Source organism: Vulpes lagopus, chromosome 23 (genome assembly GCF_018345385.1).
Source record: "Vulpes lagopus strain Blue_001 chromosome 23, ASM1834538v1, whole genome shotgun sequence".
NCBI lineage: Eukaryota > Metazoa > Chordata > Mammalia > Carnivora > Canidae > Vulpes > Vulpes lagopus.
In genome coordinates, this window is record NC_054846.1 from 1534498 (window position 1) to 1557340 (window position 22843).

Sequence of the window (22843 nt, forward strand, 5' to 3'; positions counted from 1 at the left end):
GGAGTGAGCGCTTCTAGGGTGGTAAAATAGCAAATACAATAGTCAGTAAACTTTTTTTTTTTGCTTTCTAAAAAATCTTTTCAGTTTACATGGCCCCTCCGTAGTGTCCTATACTCATATTTATTAAGTGTATACATAGTAAGTATATTGTAATGATTTTTTCCATATTAAGGAGTTAAGCTTCAGGCAAGATTTAATTAGGTGTGTATTTTTTTTTCAAGCTTCCAATTGCATTTTGATGAACTTAGATATTCAATTATCATGTAACTGATTTGCAAAGTCTATATATACTGTACCAGCTAGTGCAGACCCCTTGGTATTTCGCTGCTGTGTCATACTAGTGGAAAATGAAGTTGTGTAACTAGACACTGGTGACATACTTTCGTAGCTTATTAGCTTAGGGTAATTATCTGCATATTCTATTGCACATTGAATTGCAATTGAAGGTGTTGCATTATGATATTTATGTGACGTGGCAACCAAATATAATTGAATTATCATAGTAAACTTTGACTTGCAATGAAAATGAACACATTTTTGAAAAACATTTCTATGACATGTAAACAACGTGTTCCCTTTTGATAACTACTGTTTTTCTCTTGTTCCTTTTTTATTATTTATTTATTTATTTGCTGCTTGCCATCGCAGGAAGTAGAAGTTTGTATTTGGCTTCTGTATTTCATATTTTATTCTAGATTTTATATGAATCTTTAGAATTGAATTACTCACATCCACTCAATTCACATTATTTTCCTCCTTAGGATGATTATTTCCACACTTGGAGTCCAGGAAAGGCCTTCGATCAGGGTAAGAATCTATTTTAAATAAAAATCCTTACATGTTTATAATCACCATACTTTAAGTTGATATTTATTGTTTGTTAGATTCTTCCGATACTAAATAGGAGAGCTTAGATCATGGAAAGGTTCATACAACAATTATTTCATTACTAGAATATGTAGTCAGGAATAAACGAATTAGATGCCTTGATTATGTTAGGACGTCTTTCATTTTTAGATACATATCTTACGTTGCCTGATCCGGGCTTCTGAGCTTCATCCTGCCCATTTTTTTTAGCTGATACGAATCACTTCATCCAGTTCTCAAATACACTCAAGTGCATTCACTAAGAAATAGACTTATTTGTGCAGAATTTCAAAACAAATGCCTTTGCAGTCTGTGTTTCACTTAATCAAAGCTTTCATTTAAAACAGCGCAGACTGGTAATTAGACTCAGTCGGGGTCTTAGTAAGACCCCAAAGAAGAAGTCGTGGATGAAACTGAAGTTCTCTCACCTCCACACATGGTTTGCCCTTGAGAAGGGAAAGCAGAAAAGATGCTTGGGAAAGGAAGATGCACATGAGAATAGAAACATCCAGCACAATGCAATCATAATGATAAGGACAATTAAGCACACTTGTTTGTGAAATTCTGCAGCATTAGGACCAGGGACTCCTTCTAGAGTCTAGTACAAAAGAATTTTCTACTTTACGTTAACTATGGTAAACCTTACAGAAGATAGGACTTCCTGAAGTGGGACCAATTAAAAATAGAAGTTTTTAAGTATGACTTGTAAGTTATTAAAGGAATCTTAGGGGTTTTGCTGTGTCTCCCAATTGTGTGTGTGTGTGTGTGTGTGTGTGTGTGTGTCTCCCAATTTTTGACTTCACATGCGCAAGGTCGGCTACAACAGCCAACCTCGCGTGAGACCAACCTGAGCGGCCCTAGCTAGGGACGCCCATCAACACTGATGTTGTGTGCACTCTCAAAGAGTCGCTCACATCCAGTCCCCTCATTAATATTAGTTTCTCTCTGCTATACTTCACCCGATTTCACTAGTAATATCTAGAGTGTTTGTGGAATCTGCATTTTATACTTCTGAAAAGTATTTTTGATCTTGCTAACAATATGTAAACCAAGCCAAATGTACTAAAAGACAGGTAATAAAGAAATAATGAGATATAGACTGAGATACATTTGCAAACTTTCATGGGGAATGAATTTTTATGATGGAATCATAAACCTTGGAAAAACCAGAATTATCTATGAAATGGATCTTAACACTTAAATTGGCATACTGGATGCATCCAATTACAATAAAGATTGTTTGTGGTGTGTGTGTGTGTGTGCGTGTATGTGTGATAATTTGTTGAATTACTCTTTATCTCCTGTTTAAAAAAGAAAAAAAAAAGAGGAAAGAAAAGATTGTTATAAGGAGGCTTCCAAACCCTGGTGAGATTGATTTACTTTAATTTTTCAAAGATGATTTTAATCTACTAAGTCGTCAAAAATATCCTATTTATTGGGCAGAGAAAAGCTCCCAACATAATAATAGCTAATGGTTACAGGCGTTATTCTAAGTACTCAGTATATGAGTCCATTGAATCTCTGCAGTAACCCTGTCAAGTAGAGGAGGAAAGTGAGGCACTTAAGAGGCTTAAGCTCCTGCTCAAGTTCATAGTCCCGCAAAGTGGCAGAGTCAGGATTTGGGTCCAGGCAACCTGACCCCTGAGCCCTATTTCCTAACTAGGAAATAGCCCTACTTCCTGTGTGTCACTGCCACTCCCACGATAGCATTAAAATGAAATAATGACATCCTGCTGGTACTTTGACGTTTATGCTTTGAAAATGAGTATTTGCTTGAGTGAACATTAGAAATAGATCTAGTAGCTGTGTTTCTATATTTTAAAAGAATATTTTTGGATTTTCAGGCCCAGGGTTCTGATTGATTGAACATGCATAGTTGATAAACATATATGGGGAAGTTTTTTTTTTGTATCAAAAGAAAAAAAAAGAAAAAGAAAAATGCAAAAAACTAGATTGATTGATATACATATATTTGTTTTGGTTTTGAGTCATATTAACCCACTGGTGGACCCTGGGTTACTCCCTGAGGGGTGAGACAAATTGTCCTCTTCTCATCTGTCTCTGACTAAGATAGATGGTGGGCATCATTTGGATAGAAGAGGCTTGAGATTTGCTGATTTGTAATGTTTCTTGTGTTTTTATGATGAAAGAATCTTGCTAAGTTCCATTTTCAAAATCTGAACTTTTGGACATAAAATAATTTATGACTTTTTAGAAGTATTTATAATTTTTAATATACTCTCATGGTATGTGGACATCCATATCTCATATCAATATCAGTTGATTTTCTCCAGTCTCTTGGGGACTATTTGCATATTTCTTTTTTTTTTAAGAATTTATTTATTCATGAGAGACACAGAGAGAGAGGCAGAGATGCAGGCAGAGGGAGAAGCAGGCTCCATGCAGGGAACCCGACGTGGGACTCGATCCCAGGTCTCCAGAATCACGCCCCGGACTGAAGGCAACGCTAAACCGCTGAGCCCCCGGGACTGCCCTGCCTGCATATTTTTGAAAGAAATGAAAAAAATATTGCCTTAGCATAACATTTTTTTAGCATTACATTTTTTAATGCCGATATTTACACCATTTTAACCATCCACATTGTGAATTATATCTTCCTTTTCTACAGAATGGCCCACGAAATATGCAGAAATTAAAATATTACTAATGGAGAAAATAATGTTTCATGACAAATGGTGCAATTTCTCATCACCAAACCATTTCTGCATATATGCATAAATATGTACAAGTGTACATACGTAAGCATATACATCATTTACACATGTGTAGACACACACGTGTTTGCCTCTATAAACTTTCTTCTATCTGACTAGGACCCAACTGATTGTTCATATATAGCTTATCTACCTTGCGGTTTACCTGTGAAGAGTTTTTCCTCTTCTGAGTTACTTTTCATAAATCACAATATATCAGCATTGTTTTTGTTTGTTTGTTTGTTTTTCCAGTAAAATGGTAAGAGTTTTAGGAAAATATAATAGTTTCAAATAAATTCAAGTACAACTGTTTTGGTGTGATAAAATCTGCTTTATAATAAAGGAAAGCATACTGAAGCCAAAAATAGACTTCTTTGTATTTCCCCACGCAGGATCTTCTGTGCCACTGCTTCTGTTCATTAGTGCGGCTAATCATGAGTTGACACAACAGAAATTGACTGAAAGAGAGTTTTAATGAGGACAGGCATCTTCTTGAATATGACATGAAAATTTAATGTTTACTATGACAAATTTAGAGGGTAGATGCACGAGTGAAACTATACAGTGGTGGCATGATCAAGATTTTAAACAATTTAATGAGCTTTAGATAGGTTGTAACTTTGGAAAAAATCACTTTTTGGGCACCTGGGTCCATTAGGGGTCTGACCTTGGCTCAGATCGTGATCCCAGGTCCTGGGATGGAGCCCCAGGTCAGGCTCCCCGCTCAGCTGGGAGCCGCCGTCTCCCTCTGCCTGCCACCCCCCTGCTTATTATACTCTCTCTCTCTCTCTCTCTCAAATAAATGAGTATCTTTGTAAAAAAATAAAAAATAAATTAAAAAAAATCACTGTTTTCTTTTTCATTTCATTAACCCTGCCTTGTTTTAAGTCATGGACTTTTTTTAAAAGATTTTATTTATTCATGAGACACAGAGAGAGAGAGAGAGGCAGAGACACAGGCAGAGGGAGAAGCAGGCTCCATGCAGGGAGCCCGACTTGGGACTCGATCCCAGGACCCCGGGGTCACGACCTGAGCCCAAGGCAGGTGCTCAACGGCTGAGCCACCCAGGCGTGCAGGTCATGGATTAATTTGGGTTTATAACGGATAAGGCATTGACATTCCTAGCAGGAATTCCTATCAGCTGTTTAGATAGTCTGCAGGTGCTGCAGTGCTATGTGTACAAGGAATACCTTCTACTGAAAAGTTCTCATCCCCAGGGTGTGATATCCAGGCCCCCAGACGACGTGGTTGGGGCAGCGGGGGCTCTGTCTGCGTCTCCCTGATCGTGCTGTGCCCCCAGGGCCTCCCGTGGCAGTGGATCAGTCAGCGGCCTAGTGAGAATGAAGCTGCATCTAAACAGATGCTGGGAGGTCACTGCAGGTCCACCCGGCAGTCCCCAGAGTGTGCTGGGGACACCGCAGGGCTCGGCTGGCCATGGCCACGAAGGCAGGTGTGCGCTGGCCGTGGGCCCAGGGTGGCGGCCCTGAGGCCAGGCCTGCACCTGCAAGGACGGTGGAGCCCCAGGCTGGGCTGAGTCACCCCCCACCTCTGTGGGGCCCTGGGCCGACCCCGGCAGCCCCCCTCTGCCACACACCCCTGTCCACCAGCAGGCCTGTGGGCCCTGGCCGTGACCTCTGGCCGTGACCTCTGGCTGCCGGGAGGAGCTGAGCAGGCCCCTCCGGAGCCTGTGCTCCCCAGTGAGCAGAGCTGCTGGCTGCTCCCGCCTCTGCTCATTCTGGAAACTGAAAAGGACCAGGGTTGAGCACACACAGCCCTAACTTCGCTTTCCCTTTGAGCAACACACAGGCGCCGCCTGTCCTGTGCATGACTTGGATCCCCACTTGTTGACGGGGGCGGGGGAGGCTTATGAATTTTTTCCTGTCCTTAGAGGGTGGCGATGGTAGTGGGGGGACAGCGGTCGGGGCTGTGCCTGCTCCACAGCAGGGGCGCGGGCTCCCACAGCGCTGCCCTGGGCCGGTGCTGGGCCTCCCGGCGCCTCTGCAGTGGAAACCAGGGTTCTCCCAACTGAAGCTCAGTGAGGACATGTGCAAAGGTAGGAGGTGATCCCAATATTCTCTAAAAATGCTTTCAACCACTCAAAATGTAAATTCTGACCCCTTATGTGATTTGAACTATCATCTGATCAACTCACAAGAATGGATTTCGTATTTTTGTATCATTTGGGATAAATTACTTGTCGGGTATTCAGATGACACCAGCCACGTCAGTTTGCACCGTATATTAGTTAGACCATCCGGGGTGGCAACCTCGGCACTAGAAAGCCTGCAAAAAAAATAGCATTCACCTTAGAATCGAACGGCGCGTGTTAATTTATTCCATGTCAAGTTTAGTGCACAAGAACTATCTAGGGTTTATACGTGGGAAATGTATTTTCCCTTCCTATCCAATTCTGATTTCTTATACAAGAATGATATTTAATTTGTTTTATCCCACAATCTAGAAAAAAAAATATAGGACTATTCCATAAAATGTAGGAATCAGAAATCTTGCATTGCCCTATTTTATGTCAGTGCTATTTCTTCCGTTGAGTAATAAATATTGGATAAAGGTTTGCATTTTTAATGTAAGAGATAAAATCAAGATTAACAATGCTTCATTTGGTGCGTATCACGGTAGCCCACAGACATGTGGAGGAAGGCAAATTATATTTATTTCCTTTCAGTGACCTTGTGTGTTACTAAATTGTGAATCGAATTTATAGAGCAGGAGATTGATTAAATATGCTTCAAAGGTCTTCAGATTTCAGGACGTAAGATTCTTATCTCAGACTTTGATAACCTAATGTAGTAATACGATGCGAAGATCGAAAAAAAATGTAGATAGATATCTAGGAAGTCATAGTTTTTAATAGGAATCCTCCACTGCTTGCAGAGGTGATGTCCAGTCCTGCCTACACGTGAAACTTCCTACGCATTCATGTTAAAAGCACGGTTGCTAATCTGGGCTAGATTCTGGGCACTTGTGTGTGTGTGTGTCTTTGTGTGTTTTGATTTTTAAGAGTTGTGGTAAAATTCACATAGCATGAAAGTTCACTATTATAACCATTTTTATGTATATGGTTCAATGGTATTAATTCACATTGTCGCGAAATTTCCACCCTGTCTCTCCCCAGAACTCTCTTTTATCTTCCGAAACTGAGATACTATAGCCCTGAAACCCAGATTCCCTACTTCCCAGTTCTTGGCAACCAGCGTTCTGTGTTCCACCTCCATGGATTTGAGTATTGGAAGTGGGTCACATAAGTGGAATCATGCAGAATTTGTCCTTTTGTGGCTGGCTTATTGCCCTTGGCATCGTGACCGTGTTGTCGCGGGTGTCACAATTCCTTTCTTCCTAAAGGCTGAACCACGTTCTAGCGTGTGCACACACTACATTTTTTTTTTCAACTCATACGTTGATGGGTACTTGGGTTGCTTCCACACTTTGGTTACTTGAAAAACGAATACTGGCTCACAGATGCCTGAATCTAGGTTTTCAATTCTCCTAAATACACGCTCATAAGTGGAATTGTTGGATCACATAGTAATTCTGTGTTTAATTATTTGAGAAACCATCATATTATTCTCCATAGAGTCCGTACCATTTTACATCCCCACCGGCAATACGGAAAAGTTCCAATTTCTCCACATCGTCACAACACTTGTCACTTTGATGTGTGTGTGTTAATAATATCCATCCCGATGGGTGTGAATGTGTTTGTCTTTTAAACTACAGTTTATTATTTATGCAGATGCAGTTGAAAATCATAGAGAATAAGCAATGACTTATCAAAATAATTCTCCTCGGTGCTGTCTTGCAATGCAAATAGCTTGTTGTTGTTGCTGTTCAGATAGTTGTTTTTCTTTTTTATTTTTTAATTTTTATTTATTTATGATAGTCACAGAGAGAGAGAGGGGGGCAGAGACACAGGCAGAGGGAGAAGCAGGCTCCATGCACCGGGAGCCCGACGTGGGATTCGATCCCGGGTCTCCAGGATCGCGCCCTGGGCCAAAGGCAGGCGCCAAACCACTGCGCCACCCAGGGATCCCAAGATAGTTGTTTTTCTAAGGCAACCACAAATCTCTGGGAATTTTAAATAACCCATTCACCTTCTCAGATTTGATCCCATAAACAGGTGCTGAAAGGGTTTGAGAATGGATTGTGAGAATCAAGGAAACTCCCCAGAGATTAAAAAACAACAACAACAAAAACCATCGTTTCTATTGAACAAGTACTTCCGTGTGTCAGGTATTGTAAATAAGCCAGTCATCGTACTGATCTTAAGTAGACATATTCCTTAATTTGCGACAGAAATTGAAACTGAGGGACGTCGATACAGGTGACGGGGCTAGCAAGTGTTGAGCCAGGTTCGAAATCTTGTTATTAGTGGGTTAGAAGTCCACGTGCTCTTTCATTACACAATGTGGTTTTAGATTTAGCTCATCTTGGTCTGTTTCTCAACTCAGAGATCCATCTTTGGTGAAAAGACATGGGGCGAATGTCACAGGGGAACGTAGGTAGCTAAAGGTTGACATCAGGCACACGCTGGATCACATTTAGAATCGCCCCACTACCGCGGTAAGGAAGTGTTTGTAACCTGGATTCTCATTTTCGGGATGGAGGGGTATAGATTTTTAAACTCAGTTGTATAATCGTCGTCTAATAAGTACAAGGGTTGTTGCATTGAGTTGTGTTTCCATCGCTTGGGAGTAACTCACAGCATATCCGTGAGACAAGAAAGTGTTTCAAGGATGAACAAGAGCTTCTGAGGAATCCCTTCTTGGAAGCTACTTTTCACTGGAGTGTCCTGGGCACAGTTCTCACCCTCACTTCCTTATATGAAATGTGGGGAAAAAATATACATGTCTTAGTATATTAAGGTATTGGCATTCAAACCTGGAGGCAGTTTTGACCCAGCCGCTAATACATTCAAGGGACTTTGGCCTCTTACCTGTCTCCAAGGTCCAGGCTTGACTTTCTACCTGGCTACGCTGTTCCATCTTCACATGGCACTTACTGTTTGAATAACTGCTTCTTAAAGTACAATCTGTTTTCTCGTACCTACTTCTTGGTCCTATATCCCTGGTCAACAGTGAGTAAATTCATCCTTCTACATGAAAATTGTGCGAATACTTAAAGGTAGCTAGTAGGGCACTCTTCCCGGAAGATTCTTAAATTAATCATTTAATTTTAAAATAAGTGAAAGACTTTAATTAGAATACTCTGCTGCTCATCATACAGACAACTGGGACGTCCTGAACACGTTCTCTTCTAGTTCTAACATTTCACATTTTTTTTAAGAAGATTGCTAATTTTGCTAATTTGCTAATTTAGCACTAGATATTTGTTTTTTTCTTTCCTCTTGGTATATTTCTTGATGATTCTACCAAGATCTCCTCGTCTGTGCTTAAATATTGTATTGAGATAGCTCAAATAAACGGTTAATCGACGGGATAGTTAAATAGGAATTTGGTTGGATCGTCTAGACAGGAGTTTGAATCACAATTATGGCCATACCGACTGTATTGCCCCACACAAGTAACATAACCATTCTAGAGTTGTTTTCAACTAAATATGAATAAGTTCCAAATTTACAAAGTTGTGAGACTGAGTAAAAAAGTGTGTAAAACCTATGCACAATATGTGAAATGTTCAGGGATGATTTTTCCTTCTCTCTCATATTTCTTCTGAAGACAATTAGTGAACTTCCACTACTCATATGAATTTGAATGCAATGTTTTAGTCCTGGCATAATAATTTTTTCTTTCTACTCAACATTTCAATAATCAGAGTGGCCATGCAAATTGTTGGACTTAATACTGCTAAACAACAGTTATTTTGAGAGTTTCTTTTTTTTATTTTGAGAGTTTTTATGAAAAATCATCTTCCTTGACACATTTGAAGAAATTTGTAATTTTCAAGACTTTGGGTTGAACAAATTGTTACTCTATTACATTAAAGCAGCATACATCGCAATGTTGTCATTAATACAAAGGGAAGTTTTAGGTTTATAAAGCCCATATGGTATGGTAAAAAAGAATACCAGTGTTGGGGGCAATAAGTCAGGTTTTGTTTTTCCAGCTTTCCTAGTTGTTAACATAAAAATCAATTTTATACAATTTAAAAAATAGACTTTTTAGAGAGTAATATTGGAAAAGCTCCCCTGCCTTACGACTTTTCTTTAACTTTAAATAGTACAGATATTACTAAGCCTCTTTTTAATAGACTCTATTTTTCAGAGCCATTTTAAATTGATAGCAAAATTGAGCAGAAGGTGCAGCAACTCCCACACACATGCACAGTCTCCCCCATCGTCAGCATCTCCCACCAGCATGATGCACCTACACAGACGCAGCATCATCACCCGGTGTCCCCAGTTGACATCATGGTTCGCTCTTGGGGTTGTACAACTTATAGGTTTGGACGGACATATAAAGACCCCAGGCTGTCATTATGGGGTCCTATAGACAACATTTCCTGCCCTGCCTGTTCATCTCCCCTGGCCCCTAACCTCCAGCAATCACTGATATTTTTATTGTTTCTATAATTTTGTCTGGTCTAGGATGTTATATTGTTGGAGCCATGCAACAATGCAGTGTGTAGCCTTTTCAGGTCGACTTAATTCACTTCCAGTTTGCACTTAAGTTTCCTCCATGTGTTTCCCTGGCTTGATAATTCATTTCATTTTAGCATTGAATAATATTCCCTTATCTGGATGTACCACAGTTTATTTACTCAGGCACCTACTGGAAGACTTCTGGGTTTTTCCTAAGTCTTGGCAATTATGAATAAAGCTGCTATAAACAACCGTGTGCAGGTTTTTTTTTTTTTTTTTTGGACATAAGTTTTCAACTCAATTGGATAAATACCGAGAAGTGTGATTGCTGAAACATATGGTAAGAGTATGTTTATTTATGTAAGAAACCGCCAAAGTGTCTTCCAAAGTGGCTGTACCATTTTGCATTCCCTCTAGCAGTAAATGAGAATTCCTGTTGCTCCACATCCTCACACCATTTATTTGCATAATTTACTTGCCCCTTAGGTATTTCAGAGTGTAGCCCTTTCAAAGCATCTGGAAATAGACGATCAACGATTTTTCTATTTTATCTAGTAAAGCTGTGTACACGTTCAGAGCCACTTGATTATTTTTGATTATATGATAGCCTAAGTCTTTCTAATCTTAAGAATTTATTATTTTACTTTATGGAAGGGATTTCAAGCATGAAAAGCTCTTGAGGATGGACTATTTTCCTTCCTACATATTAATTTTCAGTATGTTGGTAGATCAGGGATCTTATAATCAAGCTACTCATCAAACTCACGTGGGCAGTGTTTGTGTACATGGCCCCGTACCCTACCCGCTGCAGCATCAGCTCAGGGCATGGAATCCTCTACTTTCTACTTTTCACAAACTCTCCAACAAATGCATCTGTCCTAGACCTGTTTGAGGTTAAGTTAAAAAAAAAAAAAAAGAAAAGTTACATGACTCCTTACTCTACCTTTTTCGTTCTTTTAACGCAATGCTCTATGCAGCAAATACACTGCATTATCTGCTATTTTGGTATATTTCTTACCACATTTGACATATCTAATTAAAGGACTGAGTAAAAGCCTCAATGAGTAGAAGAATGGAATTTTGAGTGTGATTTTGCTTCCTTCAAATACAAGCAGATGAATTTCACTATTTGATACAATGCTGAGGAAGTTATGCTTTATTGTATTTAAGTTATAATTTACATTTACTCTTTTGTTTATTGATAGTAATTTGGCTTCTCTAAGGAGGAGCATTTTCCTAGCATTTTCACATATGTTGTTTCATTTGACCTTCACACACACCAAATCTTTCAAAGTTTTATTTAAGGGGAGTGAGATTGTTGTTCATTGCAACATATGAAGAAACAATAATTTGGATTTTGATTTGCTCACAAATACTGATAAATGCAATTGAAATTAGTAGTCAGATTTCCTAGATACTGACTTTGTTGTTTTCCAAGATATAATGCAGCTTCTGTTAATTTACTGATGGTTTAAAAGCAAAACAACCTATTTATTTAATCATTTTGTTAAAGCATAATTTTTAAGAGTCCAGAAAAAATCTGTCATTTGTTGAATACTTACTACATACCATGAGCATTTAGCTTTTATCTCATTCAGTTCTCAATACCAACTTTCATCTTTCTTGCTTTTATTTTGCTCACATTTTTATTCCTTTCGTTGCTCCCATTACAACGAGAAGGAAAATTGATGTTCAGTGAATGCAAATAATTTGCCTATGATCATGCAGCTATTTGGAGTAAGAACTAGAATTCGTATATATCTCATTTGATTCCAAATTCTTAGGCTTCTCCAAATCATGACCTGGGTTGGCATTTACGCTGGGGACCTGGCTATTTTCATAATCATTCATTGCAACTTCCAGTTAGGCTTCTTAGGGAAGTTGTTGTTGCTACTGGGAAAAGGATGGAATTATTTCCACTTACTGTAACTTTGTCTAAAATCATTTAATCAAATGCATTTAGCTTCTAATTTCTGATCTTTAGAATGAGAAGTCTGCAGAGAATGCTTTCTAAACTTCCTATCGCCGGTTTTGTCTTTTTAGTGTTCTGTAAGCCCTGTGAATGGCAGGCTCTTGAATACATCTTTAATCATAAAGGTTGAAATGTTGTAACATTTAACTCTGCCAATAATTTTTATTTATATCATTTGAAAAAGAGCAGTAGTTTGTCATTAGAAGGATGACTTTGATTTTCAGGAGGACTTTGCAAAAGTAACATTTTAAAATAATATTTGGAGAAAACTTTGTTAGCGACTTAGTTATCAAATTTATTTTGAAATATTTTATCAGCATCCATACAGTCGGCTGATCATCAGTTCGTATGCATTAGGTCTATAATATTTCATGATATTCTTACAGGTTTAATATGATTCCGTTTCATATGATTGGAAGAGCAGGGCTTGCTCTTCCTTAACTTTGCAGCTACTCAGTCAGACAGTTAAGGGACTTGCCCAGAGTTACATTAAAGAGCCTATAATGTTAACTATTTATATTAAGTGGCGCATCTGGAACTAGGATTTATGCCATTTATCACCTAGCCCTGTGCCTCTCACTACACTATACCCCCCACAATTCTTACCTGCTACTTTTAACCATCATCCTAAAGACAAGCCAGTTACAGCTGTACTGCAGTAGCGGTGGTTGTCTCTTCAGGTAAGGACAGAGCATTTAAAAAATTAAAATAAATTGTAGTGCAAGATGGGCAACAGCATGTTTAAAATTTCAGACTTTAATGCAAGAAAGGAGGTAGCGTTATTTTAGGAAATTTTGTGGGAATTTTCTTGAGAATCAGATAGTACGAGGTTTGAGTCTGCGCTGTACTATTTATTAGCCCTTCTAACTTGGAAAAATTAATTAACCCAAAGCCAAAGGTAATATTTGCAGATTAACAATTAACTAAAGCCCTGAGGGCTTTCAGGAGATAGTTAATAAAGAAGCAAGGGGAGAGATGTAGGAAAACTAATAGGCTGTCATTTAGGCTCAAAGCATCTTACTGTTTTACACAATATTGTCATATATATATTTTTCACACATTTAAAAATGTTTTCTTTGAGAGCACTTAAACTATGCACAGAAGCTTGTATTCTAAAATATTGATAATTCCTATCAAAAAAAGAGACAGAAAAAAAAAAAGAGACAGACTCTTAACCATAGAGAACAAGCTAATGGTTATTAGAGGGGAAGTGCAGGGGGTGGGTGAAATAGGTGAAGGGGATTAAGAGCACACTTACGATGAGCACTGACTAATTTATGGAAGTGTTGAATCACTATTTTATACACTTGAAGCTAGTATAACAGCTAACTATACGGGAATTAGTAAAAGAATTCCTATCAAAAAGGAACTAAAGAACGTATAGACTTCCACTTAGTTTTGACACACTATATTGTAAATTTTGTGTAGATTTTGAACACTCTTTCTTAGTAAATGGAGGTCGGAACTGCACCTATGCACAGACTTCTATTCCCTACCCATTTTAAATTGAAAACATTAGGAAATAAAATAGAGATTATACATAACTCAAAAAATGAAAGTTAAAAAAAAAAGACATATATAGTCAGCTAAGTGTCAGTCCTGGATTTAAATTATTTCTATTAAATGGGCTCTAATTACTAGATTTTAATCACTATTTTCTCTTATAAGGTAAAAGTCAGTATTATGGGTTGAATTGTGTCCCCAGAAAAAGATACATGTTGAAATCCTAGCCCCTCACACTTGTATTTGTGACGTTATTTGAAAATAGGGTCTTCGTAGATATACTCAAATTAAGATGAGATCGTACCAGTTTCGGGTAAGCTGTAATCCAGTATGACTGGTGTGTTTGTATAAAGAAGAACAAGGTGACAGATGGACATAAAGGAGAAGGCCATGCGGCCACGATGGCAGAGATGAGCGTCATGCTGCCACAAACCAAGGTGCGCCCAGATTCCAACAGTCTCAGAAGCTGGGAGAGAGCCATGGGGTAGGGTCTCCTCCTGAGTACGCAAGGAAGTCCCAGGACCCATCGTTCTTGATGGCACACTTCCAGTTTCAGAGACGTGAGAGGATAAATTTCTGTTTGCTTAAGCCGCCCAGTTCGTAGTACTTTGTTATGGCAGCTCTAGGAAGTCAGTACAGTCACTGTCATCAAAATGATGCTTAAATAATTCCTGTAGGGCCCCTGGGTGGCTCAGTCAGTTAAGCATCTGCCTTGGGCTCAGGTCACGATCTCAGGGTCCCCGGATCGAGCCCCTGTCGGGCTCCTCACTCAGCGGAGAACCTGCTTCTCCCTCTCCTTCTGCTCCTGCTTTCTTGCTTTCTCTCTCTCAAAAAAAAAGAAAAAATAGATAAAATTAAAAAAATGATTCCTATGATTACTAAATTGATTTCATTTCATAAGCATAAGAGTTGATGTACAAATAGACATAATGTCTTTCTTTGATCTGAATATTAAAAATACTATATATTATAATTTAAACTCATGAATTTTTGAGCATATAACATTTTATATAAAGTGTGTGTGTGTGTGTGTGTGTGTGTGTGTGTGTGTGTTAGATGGATGTTCTTTTTTAAGCACCATCTGTTTTCTGGCTTCAGCACCCTGAGTTTCTTTTAGAAAAACGTGCCTCACTCCACAGATTTTCATAGGTTGGTGTCACCCACAACCTGGAAGTACTTATGTGACCTACATCTGACTAAATAGAGTCTCCCTGGCCCCTGTTCTCAGCCAGTGGTTTAGGGATGAGAACGTGGCCCAAATCAGGCCACTTAGATTTGGGGGATATGCAGGGAAATTATTTTTTGTCATATTTATTTTTGTCACTTTATTTTTTTGTCATATTTTGTTGTATTATGTAGTTCCACTTGCAAAAAAAAAGAGAGAGAGAGAGAGAGAGAGATTCTCTTTCCTATAGTTCCCCCACACATCCCCCAAATCTGAGCAGTCTGATTTGGGTCATATTCTCATCCCTAAAATCTGGAAAGTCATATTGGTTTTTAGTAGACTATAGAATGATATAAACAATGTATGACTCCATTACTATGTTTAGGCCTTAGCTGTATATTTTCATTGTAATGGATTATACTTGGTAGAGAAGGGTAAAAAAGCAAATGTAATTAAAAAGTAGATCCTTCTACGTAAGAAGTTTTGTATTTTAAAGGCCTTGTTTTGAAGGCATCACCACAAGTCTTTTGAGAGCCCATCTGAAATCATCCCAAATAATTGTATTAGCAAGAATATTTTAAAGTCATTTTTTTTTGTATCTTCTTCTGCACCTGGCTTACAGTGGGACTGAAAATTATTTCTGGTTGAAGCTGGAGCTCGACACAGGACTCCAATAGGGATAAAAATAAAGAAATGAGGTCAAGGAAGACAAGTGGCATGCTTAAAGAAGAAACTCTCAAACTTTGGGTGCTTTCCACCTAATTTAGAACACAGTAGAAAAACAGATAAAGTCAACTGTGAAGCTGAACAATCGGCCCTAAATATCCAGGGATATTTGATATTTTGGTATATCATAAGGTATACTACAGAGAACTCAAATAGTTGAGGCAGTTTGTCTTATTAGGAATTGTCATCTATCAGTGGGTATCAGGACGGAGATTCCGACTGAAATTTTTTTGACAAGATATGTTAAATGGTCTTTTTAAAATATTTAACACATGAAGGTGAAAAACAGGATTATTTAATTGGGAGTTTCTTCGACAGAGGGTCAAATACAATAATCTTTAATGACTTTATTTAAGCTGTGGGGAGGAATTTAATTCAGTTCTAACCTATAAGAGATGGGGGAAGGGTCAGTTATTAAGGTAGCTGCCTTCATCACAATTGCCTACACAGAATGATGTGGGGTTGCAGAGATCTGGGGGAAAAAAGTTGTGTTTGCAGAAATGCATATGTTTAAAGACAAGATGTCTAACCCATGGGGAAAAGAGTGAAGATTTGGCTTAAACTAGGAGAGATTCAGTTCTAGGAAACTAGGAAGAGTCTCATAATAAGGATTCTGGCAGAGAAAAAAGGAAAAAGGATGGAGAACTAACTACCAGGACAAAGGAAATTACTGCCTAGGCCTCAGGGTCATAGAGTGGGGTGATATCGCATGAGAGACACGGCCAGGGGTGGGTTTGCAGAAGTAGGTGTAGGTGGTGTTCACCTGGACCCCTAGGGAAGTGTGTCCTATAGTCCCTATAGGGACTTCTGTTGAGCTGGCTGGCAGGTGATACTTCTATTTTATACCCTATGATATATTTTTCATCATCTTCTACATAATTTCATCGGCTAATCGTGATACTTAAACCTGCCGCTCTTCAGTCCAAACATGGAGTCACACTTAGGTGTCATGATAACCATAACGGAAGGCGAAAGGCACAACACCCCAAACAAAAATCTACTGATATATCAGGTCTATATCATAGGGATTTATAATCTGTATTAAAAATGGCGTTTTTTTTTGTCTTTTTTACCTTAATCCCCAAGACTTTACTCATATTTGTATTTTTCTTTAATTTAAAGATGATCTGTGCTGAACTTGACACTCAAACCTGTCTCACTTAATAATCACTAGTTTATTTTTTAACCTACACTGAATGGGTTCCTATGGAGTATTAAACTAATTTATGGAAACAGTATATTTTATCAACAGGTAGATGTTAATTTGGAAATTAATACATTACTTAAAATATGCTTAAGTACAAATGTGCTTGTTGATAAAATAATTTATATATGAAGTTTCAAGATGTAAAAATTCTTTATGGAGATAAATTACCTTTTGAGTCAAGTACCCTGACATTTTTTTCACCCTGAAAACTACATTACTGTTGATTAGTTTAAAATATCTATGCCTTTTCAAATAAATTCAGCATTGCTTTATATGCAGTATATTTAATGCCAATATTTTTCTAACTAGAGCATTATTAAGTTAAATTGAAATTCTCACCAGATTTAAATCTCACAGGCCATATTTTATCTTTATTAAAAAGTTTCCTATTGACAGTGCACATGTGAGAGCTATAGTTTTAATCACAGAACATGACTTAAGTCTTGCTGAGCTGATAAAAACCGAATCACCATGCTGCCAAGTTAGGTTCCATATTGCAGCCCTGTTTTTAATTAGAAGGCTAAATTGCTGTCAGACGGTGTTTTTGAACCTTATCTTCATCTTTCTATTAAGCAAAAGACATTCAGCATCTCATCCTGAGAAGTACAAGAATGATGTTTTTTTTTTAAATCAGTTATTCCTTTTCCATACCTAATTTCTTTGTTTTTTAGCAGTTTTTTTTTTTCATGTTTGTTGTTGTTGTTGTTTTATTTTTTGGATAAAGCTTGAGTATTGGGATCCAAATTTCAGTCCTAATTTCTAAGTTGGTTATCTCTTTCAAGAATGACATTTTGGGCGTAAAATAAATAAATATTATTTTATATATGGATTATTCTGCCTCTTTTTTTTTTAATTTTTATTTATTTATGATAGTCACAGAGAGAGAGAGAGGCAGAGACATAGGCAGAGAGAGAAGCAGGCTCCATGCACCAGGAGCCCGACGTGGGATTCGATCCTGGGTCTCCAGGATCACGCCCTGGGCCAAAGGCAGGCGCCAAACCGCTGCGCCACCCAGAGATCCCTATTCTGCCTCTTGATCCTTGGTTGATTATACTTTAATAGCTTTCTAGAATTCAAGAGATTTCAGAAGTTTTTCAGAATGTGGAAATCATTTAATTCTTATATTCAGATTCTTTCTTAAAGTTATCTCTTATAAGACCTTTCAGAAAGAAGATAGTAGCTACTTCTATTACTATTTACTCTTTTATATTGCATTAACTTCTGCTTGGATGGAAGGGAATTCTGAAGTCTAGTAGTATATAGTTCAGTAGTATGTAATAAAATTATAATTAATATATGACACTTTTATTGAGCTGGAAAAGCTGATGAATATGAAATAATATTATTGGAAGAAAGCAAAGAATTGATTGTAATTTTATACAGGACAGACTTCAGATAAGTAAGTTTGAATAGAGAATTAAAAGTTTACTGATAACAGCAACCGTAAATTCATCTTAAATTCATATAAATATTTTTGGTAATATGGACAGAGGCAGGCAAGGCATATTGCATTAGCATCCTTGGTAATATTGCGCCATCATGTTGAAGATTACCCTGAGACATCCAATGAATGGGGTGAGGACCTACATGCCGTGCGTTTGCTGATTCACCTTATGTTTTTCAGTTTATAAGGGTTTGCTTCTTCCCACTCAATTTCACTTTCCCGTTTCTATCTGAAAATGAGCAATAATTCTTTTGTCATAAGTCTTGTGTGAGGATTAAATCATATGTATGAAGGTTTGAGGACTGTACTTAGCCCAGATAAACATTTTTAATAATAATAGCAATAATATAATATAATTATAATAAGATGGCTAATTACATAATTATAATGGCTAATAGCATATGTTAGTAGGTAATTATAGCTCTTGACTTACAATTTCAAAGTACAAATATATCTTTTTTGTTTTTCCAAACATGAAGTTACCTTGAGCATTTTGTAATAATATAAACCCTCAAAAATACCCAAAGGTAAATAACTTTAGCAGTAGGCAAGGATTCTTTTTAGTTTTAAAAAGTCATGTATTAAAGCTTGGCACTCCAGATTTCCTACTGCTAAATTAGCGGTAATGTTTATGATGATGATGATGTCATGATGCCATGATATTATGACTAACACATCCTGCCAATGACTCTGAACTAAATTGAATCACAGTGGTAATAATGGGTAATCCTGCTGAGTATCTCTGCTAAGCATGGACAATTAAGAAAGAAAACCATTAGTTGTAATTGAAGAATTCATGTTTGTATCTAGTAGTTTTTCACAGGAAACTAAAGAAGATGAATCCAAATAAGCCCCAAATAATGCAATAATCAGTCCTCATTGCCTCATTAGCATTTTAAGAGATAATGACAATTGAGCCCTTTAGTGTGTTTTCCAGAACCTAATTAAAAATGCAATTTATAATTTTTAGAATTGGACGTGGAACCAAGTATTCGTCAAAATGTCATTTAAGTAGAGCTCTTTTCTTCTAAGGTTTTTTTTATTTATTTTTTCCCTATGATAATTAATATAATTTGGATGAAATAAACTCCTGTCTCTTACACTCTTTTCCTTCTTTCTCAAGCTGAGCTGTTTCACATGTTTGTAGGTGTAAGGTCTCAACAATCAGCAAGCGTTGACGGACCATATAGTACTTGTTGTGGGTCATGTGATGTAGTCTGTATGGCCTTAGGAGCTGTACAATCAATTCTATGGCTTTATGATGAGGAAGCCCGAGTCCCTCACTGCTGTGCCATGTTAACCTCGAGCCCTGTGAACCACCTTTTCTGAAGGCTTCATTCCTGTCTCCTTCGTCCTCAGGGCTAGCTGCGTGGTAGGCCTGAAGTATTGTCCCTTTCACTTTTGCCTCTGAAACTCCCGCCCATAATTGAACATCGGTAGGTTAAATAATTAAATCACATATCAAAATCGGACGCTTTACGCTTGCCTCACATACTCGCCCCACCCCCAACAAGGGTCCAACCTCTTGAGTAATAAACGGTATTTAGGTTATTGATTTCCCAGTCTTTTAGGTTTGGACTGTCTCTCAGCCCTTCCCTTTTCACTTAGGTTCGCCGTTAATTTGTTGAAGTGATTTAGCCATTTCTGCCTCTATATTAAGTTTATATAAATGTTGATCTTTTATTTATTTAGTTTTGGAGAAGGAGGGGAAGGCCAGGGTGGAGGGGCAGAGGGAGAGGACGAGGGAGTCTTACCCGGTCTCCCCTCAGCGCCCAAGGCGGGGCTCAGTCTCACAACCTGCAGATGGAGACTTAGCCAAGGTGGAGTCCCAGCTGGGACTGCGTCCGGCCAGGTGGCCCAGTTTTATCTCAGTGGCAGGTGAGACGAACCAGCGCTGGCTAAGAGCTGCGTGAAGGCCTGGCTAGAGGGGGTCTGAAGGTCAAGGTGAGGGCTCGGGTCAGCAGCCTCATGTGTGGCCCCAAGACAAGGCCCTGAGACAGCAGGTCACAGAAGGTCAAGGTGAGGGCTCGGGTCAGCAGCCTCACGTGTGGCCCCGAGACAAGGCCCTGAGACAGCAGGTCACAGAAGGTCAAGGTGAGGGCTCGGGTCAGCAGCCTCACGTGTGGCCCCGAGACAAGGCCCTGAGACAGCAGGTCGCTGGCCGAGGTTGGGCCGGGGCTCCCCTCCTGGTCCGGGAGCTGCGGCTCTCCGCTGCTGGGGCCGCCCTGGCCCGGGCACCCCCCACCCCAGGAGGAGTGCGCTGCCGGCTGATGCACAGGCAGAGGCTTTTGCCTTCTCGCTTCATTCTTCCATAATAATACTGAGCTTCGGGTCCAATCCCTGTGTCTGGGCTGTTTCTGCTCCGATCTGTAACCCGCAGAGGGGAGCAGCCATCGCCAGGCTAAGGTGACGGTTCTCTACCTGCCTCCTACTCTTTCTTCTCTGCCACACTTTCTCTTAAAGTGTGTGACCCTCTCGTGTCACTCATCACTGGTGATAGCAATATTATGAAGTGTTCCTAAGTACTTTGGTAAAAACTGTGATTTTCATGACCTTATATTGTTGGTAGAGAATAAAATACTTTAGTGAAGGGAAGGCGTGCTTATATTTGCTGAAGATAATAATAGATCAGATTTATCCCCTCCATCCTCAGAGAATGTGGATATCCCTTTAGTAAAATAGTCATAGAATAAAATAATTTAAAATATTTAGAATACTGTAAATGTGTCCATTCTATTCATCTTTGCTTTTTTTTAAGACCTCTAATAGAATCCATATCTTTTGACAGAATAGGAGTCGATAAATATGAAAATATTTTTAGACCAGATCTTGATCCAACGGGTTCTACTAATATGAATATTAAAACATATGGATAGATACATTCATAGAGGTATGAACATATAGATTCATAAGGATAAACAGGTAAAGGTGAAAATTATGCTCAAATTAACATTTTATGATGTTTACTTCTAAAATGTATTTTGTTAATCATGCTTCAAAAATTCTACAAATAAAATGTGGAAAAAGAAAAATAAAAGAGATGCGGTTTTATTGAATACAAGACAAACATCTCATGGACGAAAATGGAGCCATGAGCCTGGTGGGAGCTCTAGGCTCCTGGGCTTTAGGTCTGACATTGTGCAGAGCAGGTCAGGAGTTTGATTTATTGGGTAAATGGCGTAAAAGCGCCCTTGCACAGAACTTTATTTAACTATTAAAATTACTATTTGGAAACAGGGGTGAGAATAGGATTCCTTCCTACAAGGTAGGGGGTGGATGGAGGGATTCAGCGTCTCCTTGCAACTACCTCATGCTTGAAGCTCAGGATGACATAAAGCTGCAGATTTAATCAAGAAAGAGACTTGTGGCCAGGATGGGAGCAACACTTCCGGGGCTGCGAGCTCAGGGACTAGATTGGTTCTACCACTAATAGTAGCACTGGGTGGAAGCTGGACCAGCAATTGTAACTTTGATCCTTGTTTGGGAGTCTTGAAAGTCCAAATGGAAGCGATTGCTCAAAGAATAAAGGAAAGCAGGGAAGGAGACAGAATGACAGAGATTTTTTACCAGACAAGATAAACCTCAGAGATCTAAAGGGTATTTGGAAAAAAAATAAAGCAGAGAGACACTAACAAAGTTAATTAGCAAAATTAGATACTGAAATATATGCTTCAAAAGAATAATCAAAATCTGGGAATAGAATAGAATGCAAAAATAAATGAATTTGGAGAGATTATCAGAAATTGATAAACTGTGCTGGTAAATTGGACTCTAAAGAGAAAAGGTCAGGGACGCCTGGGTGGCTCCGAGGTTGAGTGTCAACCTGACCCCGGGGTCCTGGGATCGAGTCCCACATCGGGCTCCCTGCATGGAGCCTGCTTCTCCCTCTGCCTGTGTCTCTGCCTCTCTCTCTCTCTCTGTGTCTCTCATGGATAAATAAATAAAATCTTAAAAAAAAATAAAAGGTCAGAGACTAATTTTATATTGCTTAAATTTTTGACCAAAATGTTAGAAAACAATAATTAGTTTAGATGGTGGTGGTTGGTAAGTGATTAAAGATTGCTAAGAGCCTAGTGTTGTTTGGGACAATAATTAACGAAAACTTACGTTTTTGTCAATGGAAACGTGGAGTCAACTCAGTTTGTGACGCGTGGGGACCGTGCCACGGCCAGCACTGCTTGTGCCCGTTCCCTTGTGGCAGCCTTCCACGGTGCTGGAACCTCCTGTGCCTGCCGGGCGCGTCGCAGCCCAAATGCAGATGACATCTGCCACGTCCTGGGAAGCGAGGTCTGGCTGCATGGCTGAGCTCGGGCCCAATGCAAAAGTATTAAAAAGGGCATAAGTGACATTTGGAAATTGCACGCGGATAGGCCTGAGGAGGTCACGGTGGAGGAGGAGCAGAGAGCCGGGTGCCAGGGGCCACGGACAGCAGCGCAGACCGGCTCGGTCTGTCCCCGAGGAGCATCGCGAGCGGCCCAGGCCGCCTGGGGAGAGCGTGGGCTTCTCTGCTTCAGCCGCTGTTGCTTTGTGTTTCAACCCTACGTGGGCAGACTTTTCTCTTAAGTGATGCATCTTGTTAGAGAAATGCAAAGCGAGGGAAGAACAAAGAGATCATCGCCAGCCCAACAGAAAATGCAGAGAAAAACAGAGGCCTGGGAAAGCAACAGCAAGTAGGAAGAGGAGGAGGTC

The 22843-nt window shown here is 39.1% G+C and overlaps 1 protein-coding gene across 3 annotated transcripts in view; it reads left to right on the top strand.

Moving 5' to 3' along the window:
• SPOCK3 (SPARC (osteonectin), cwcv and kazal like domains proteoglycan 3) overlaps positions 1-22843 on the top strand; it is a 410315-nt gene that overhangs the window by 137235 nt on the left and 250237 nt on the right. For all 3 annotated transcript variants that reach the window (XM_041737862.1, XM_041737861.1, XM_041737863.1), the window contains exon 3: positions 762-807. In XM_041737862.1, coding sequence (XP_041593796.1) covers positions 762-807 — 46 coding nt within the window. The remainder of the gene's footprint in view (positions 1-761; positions 808-22843) is intronic.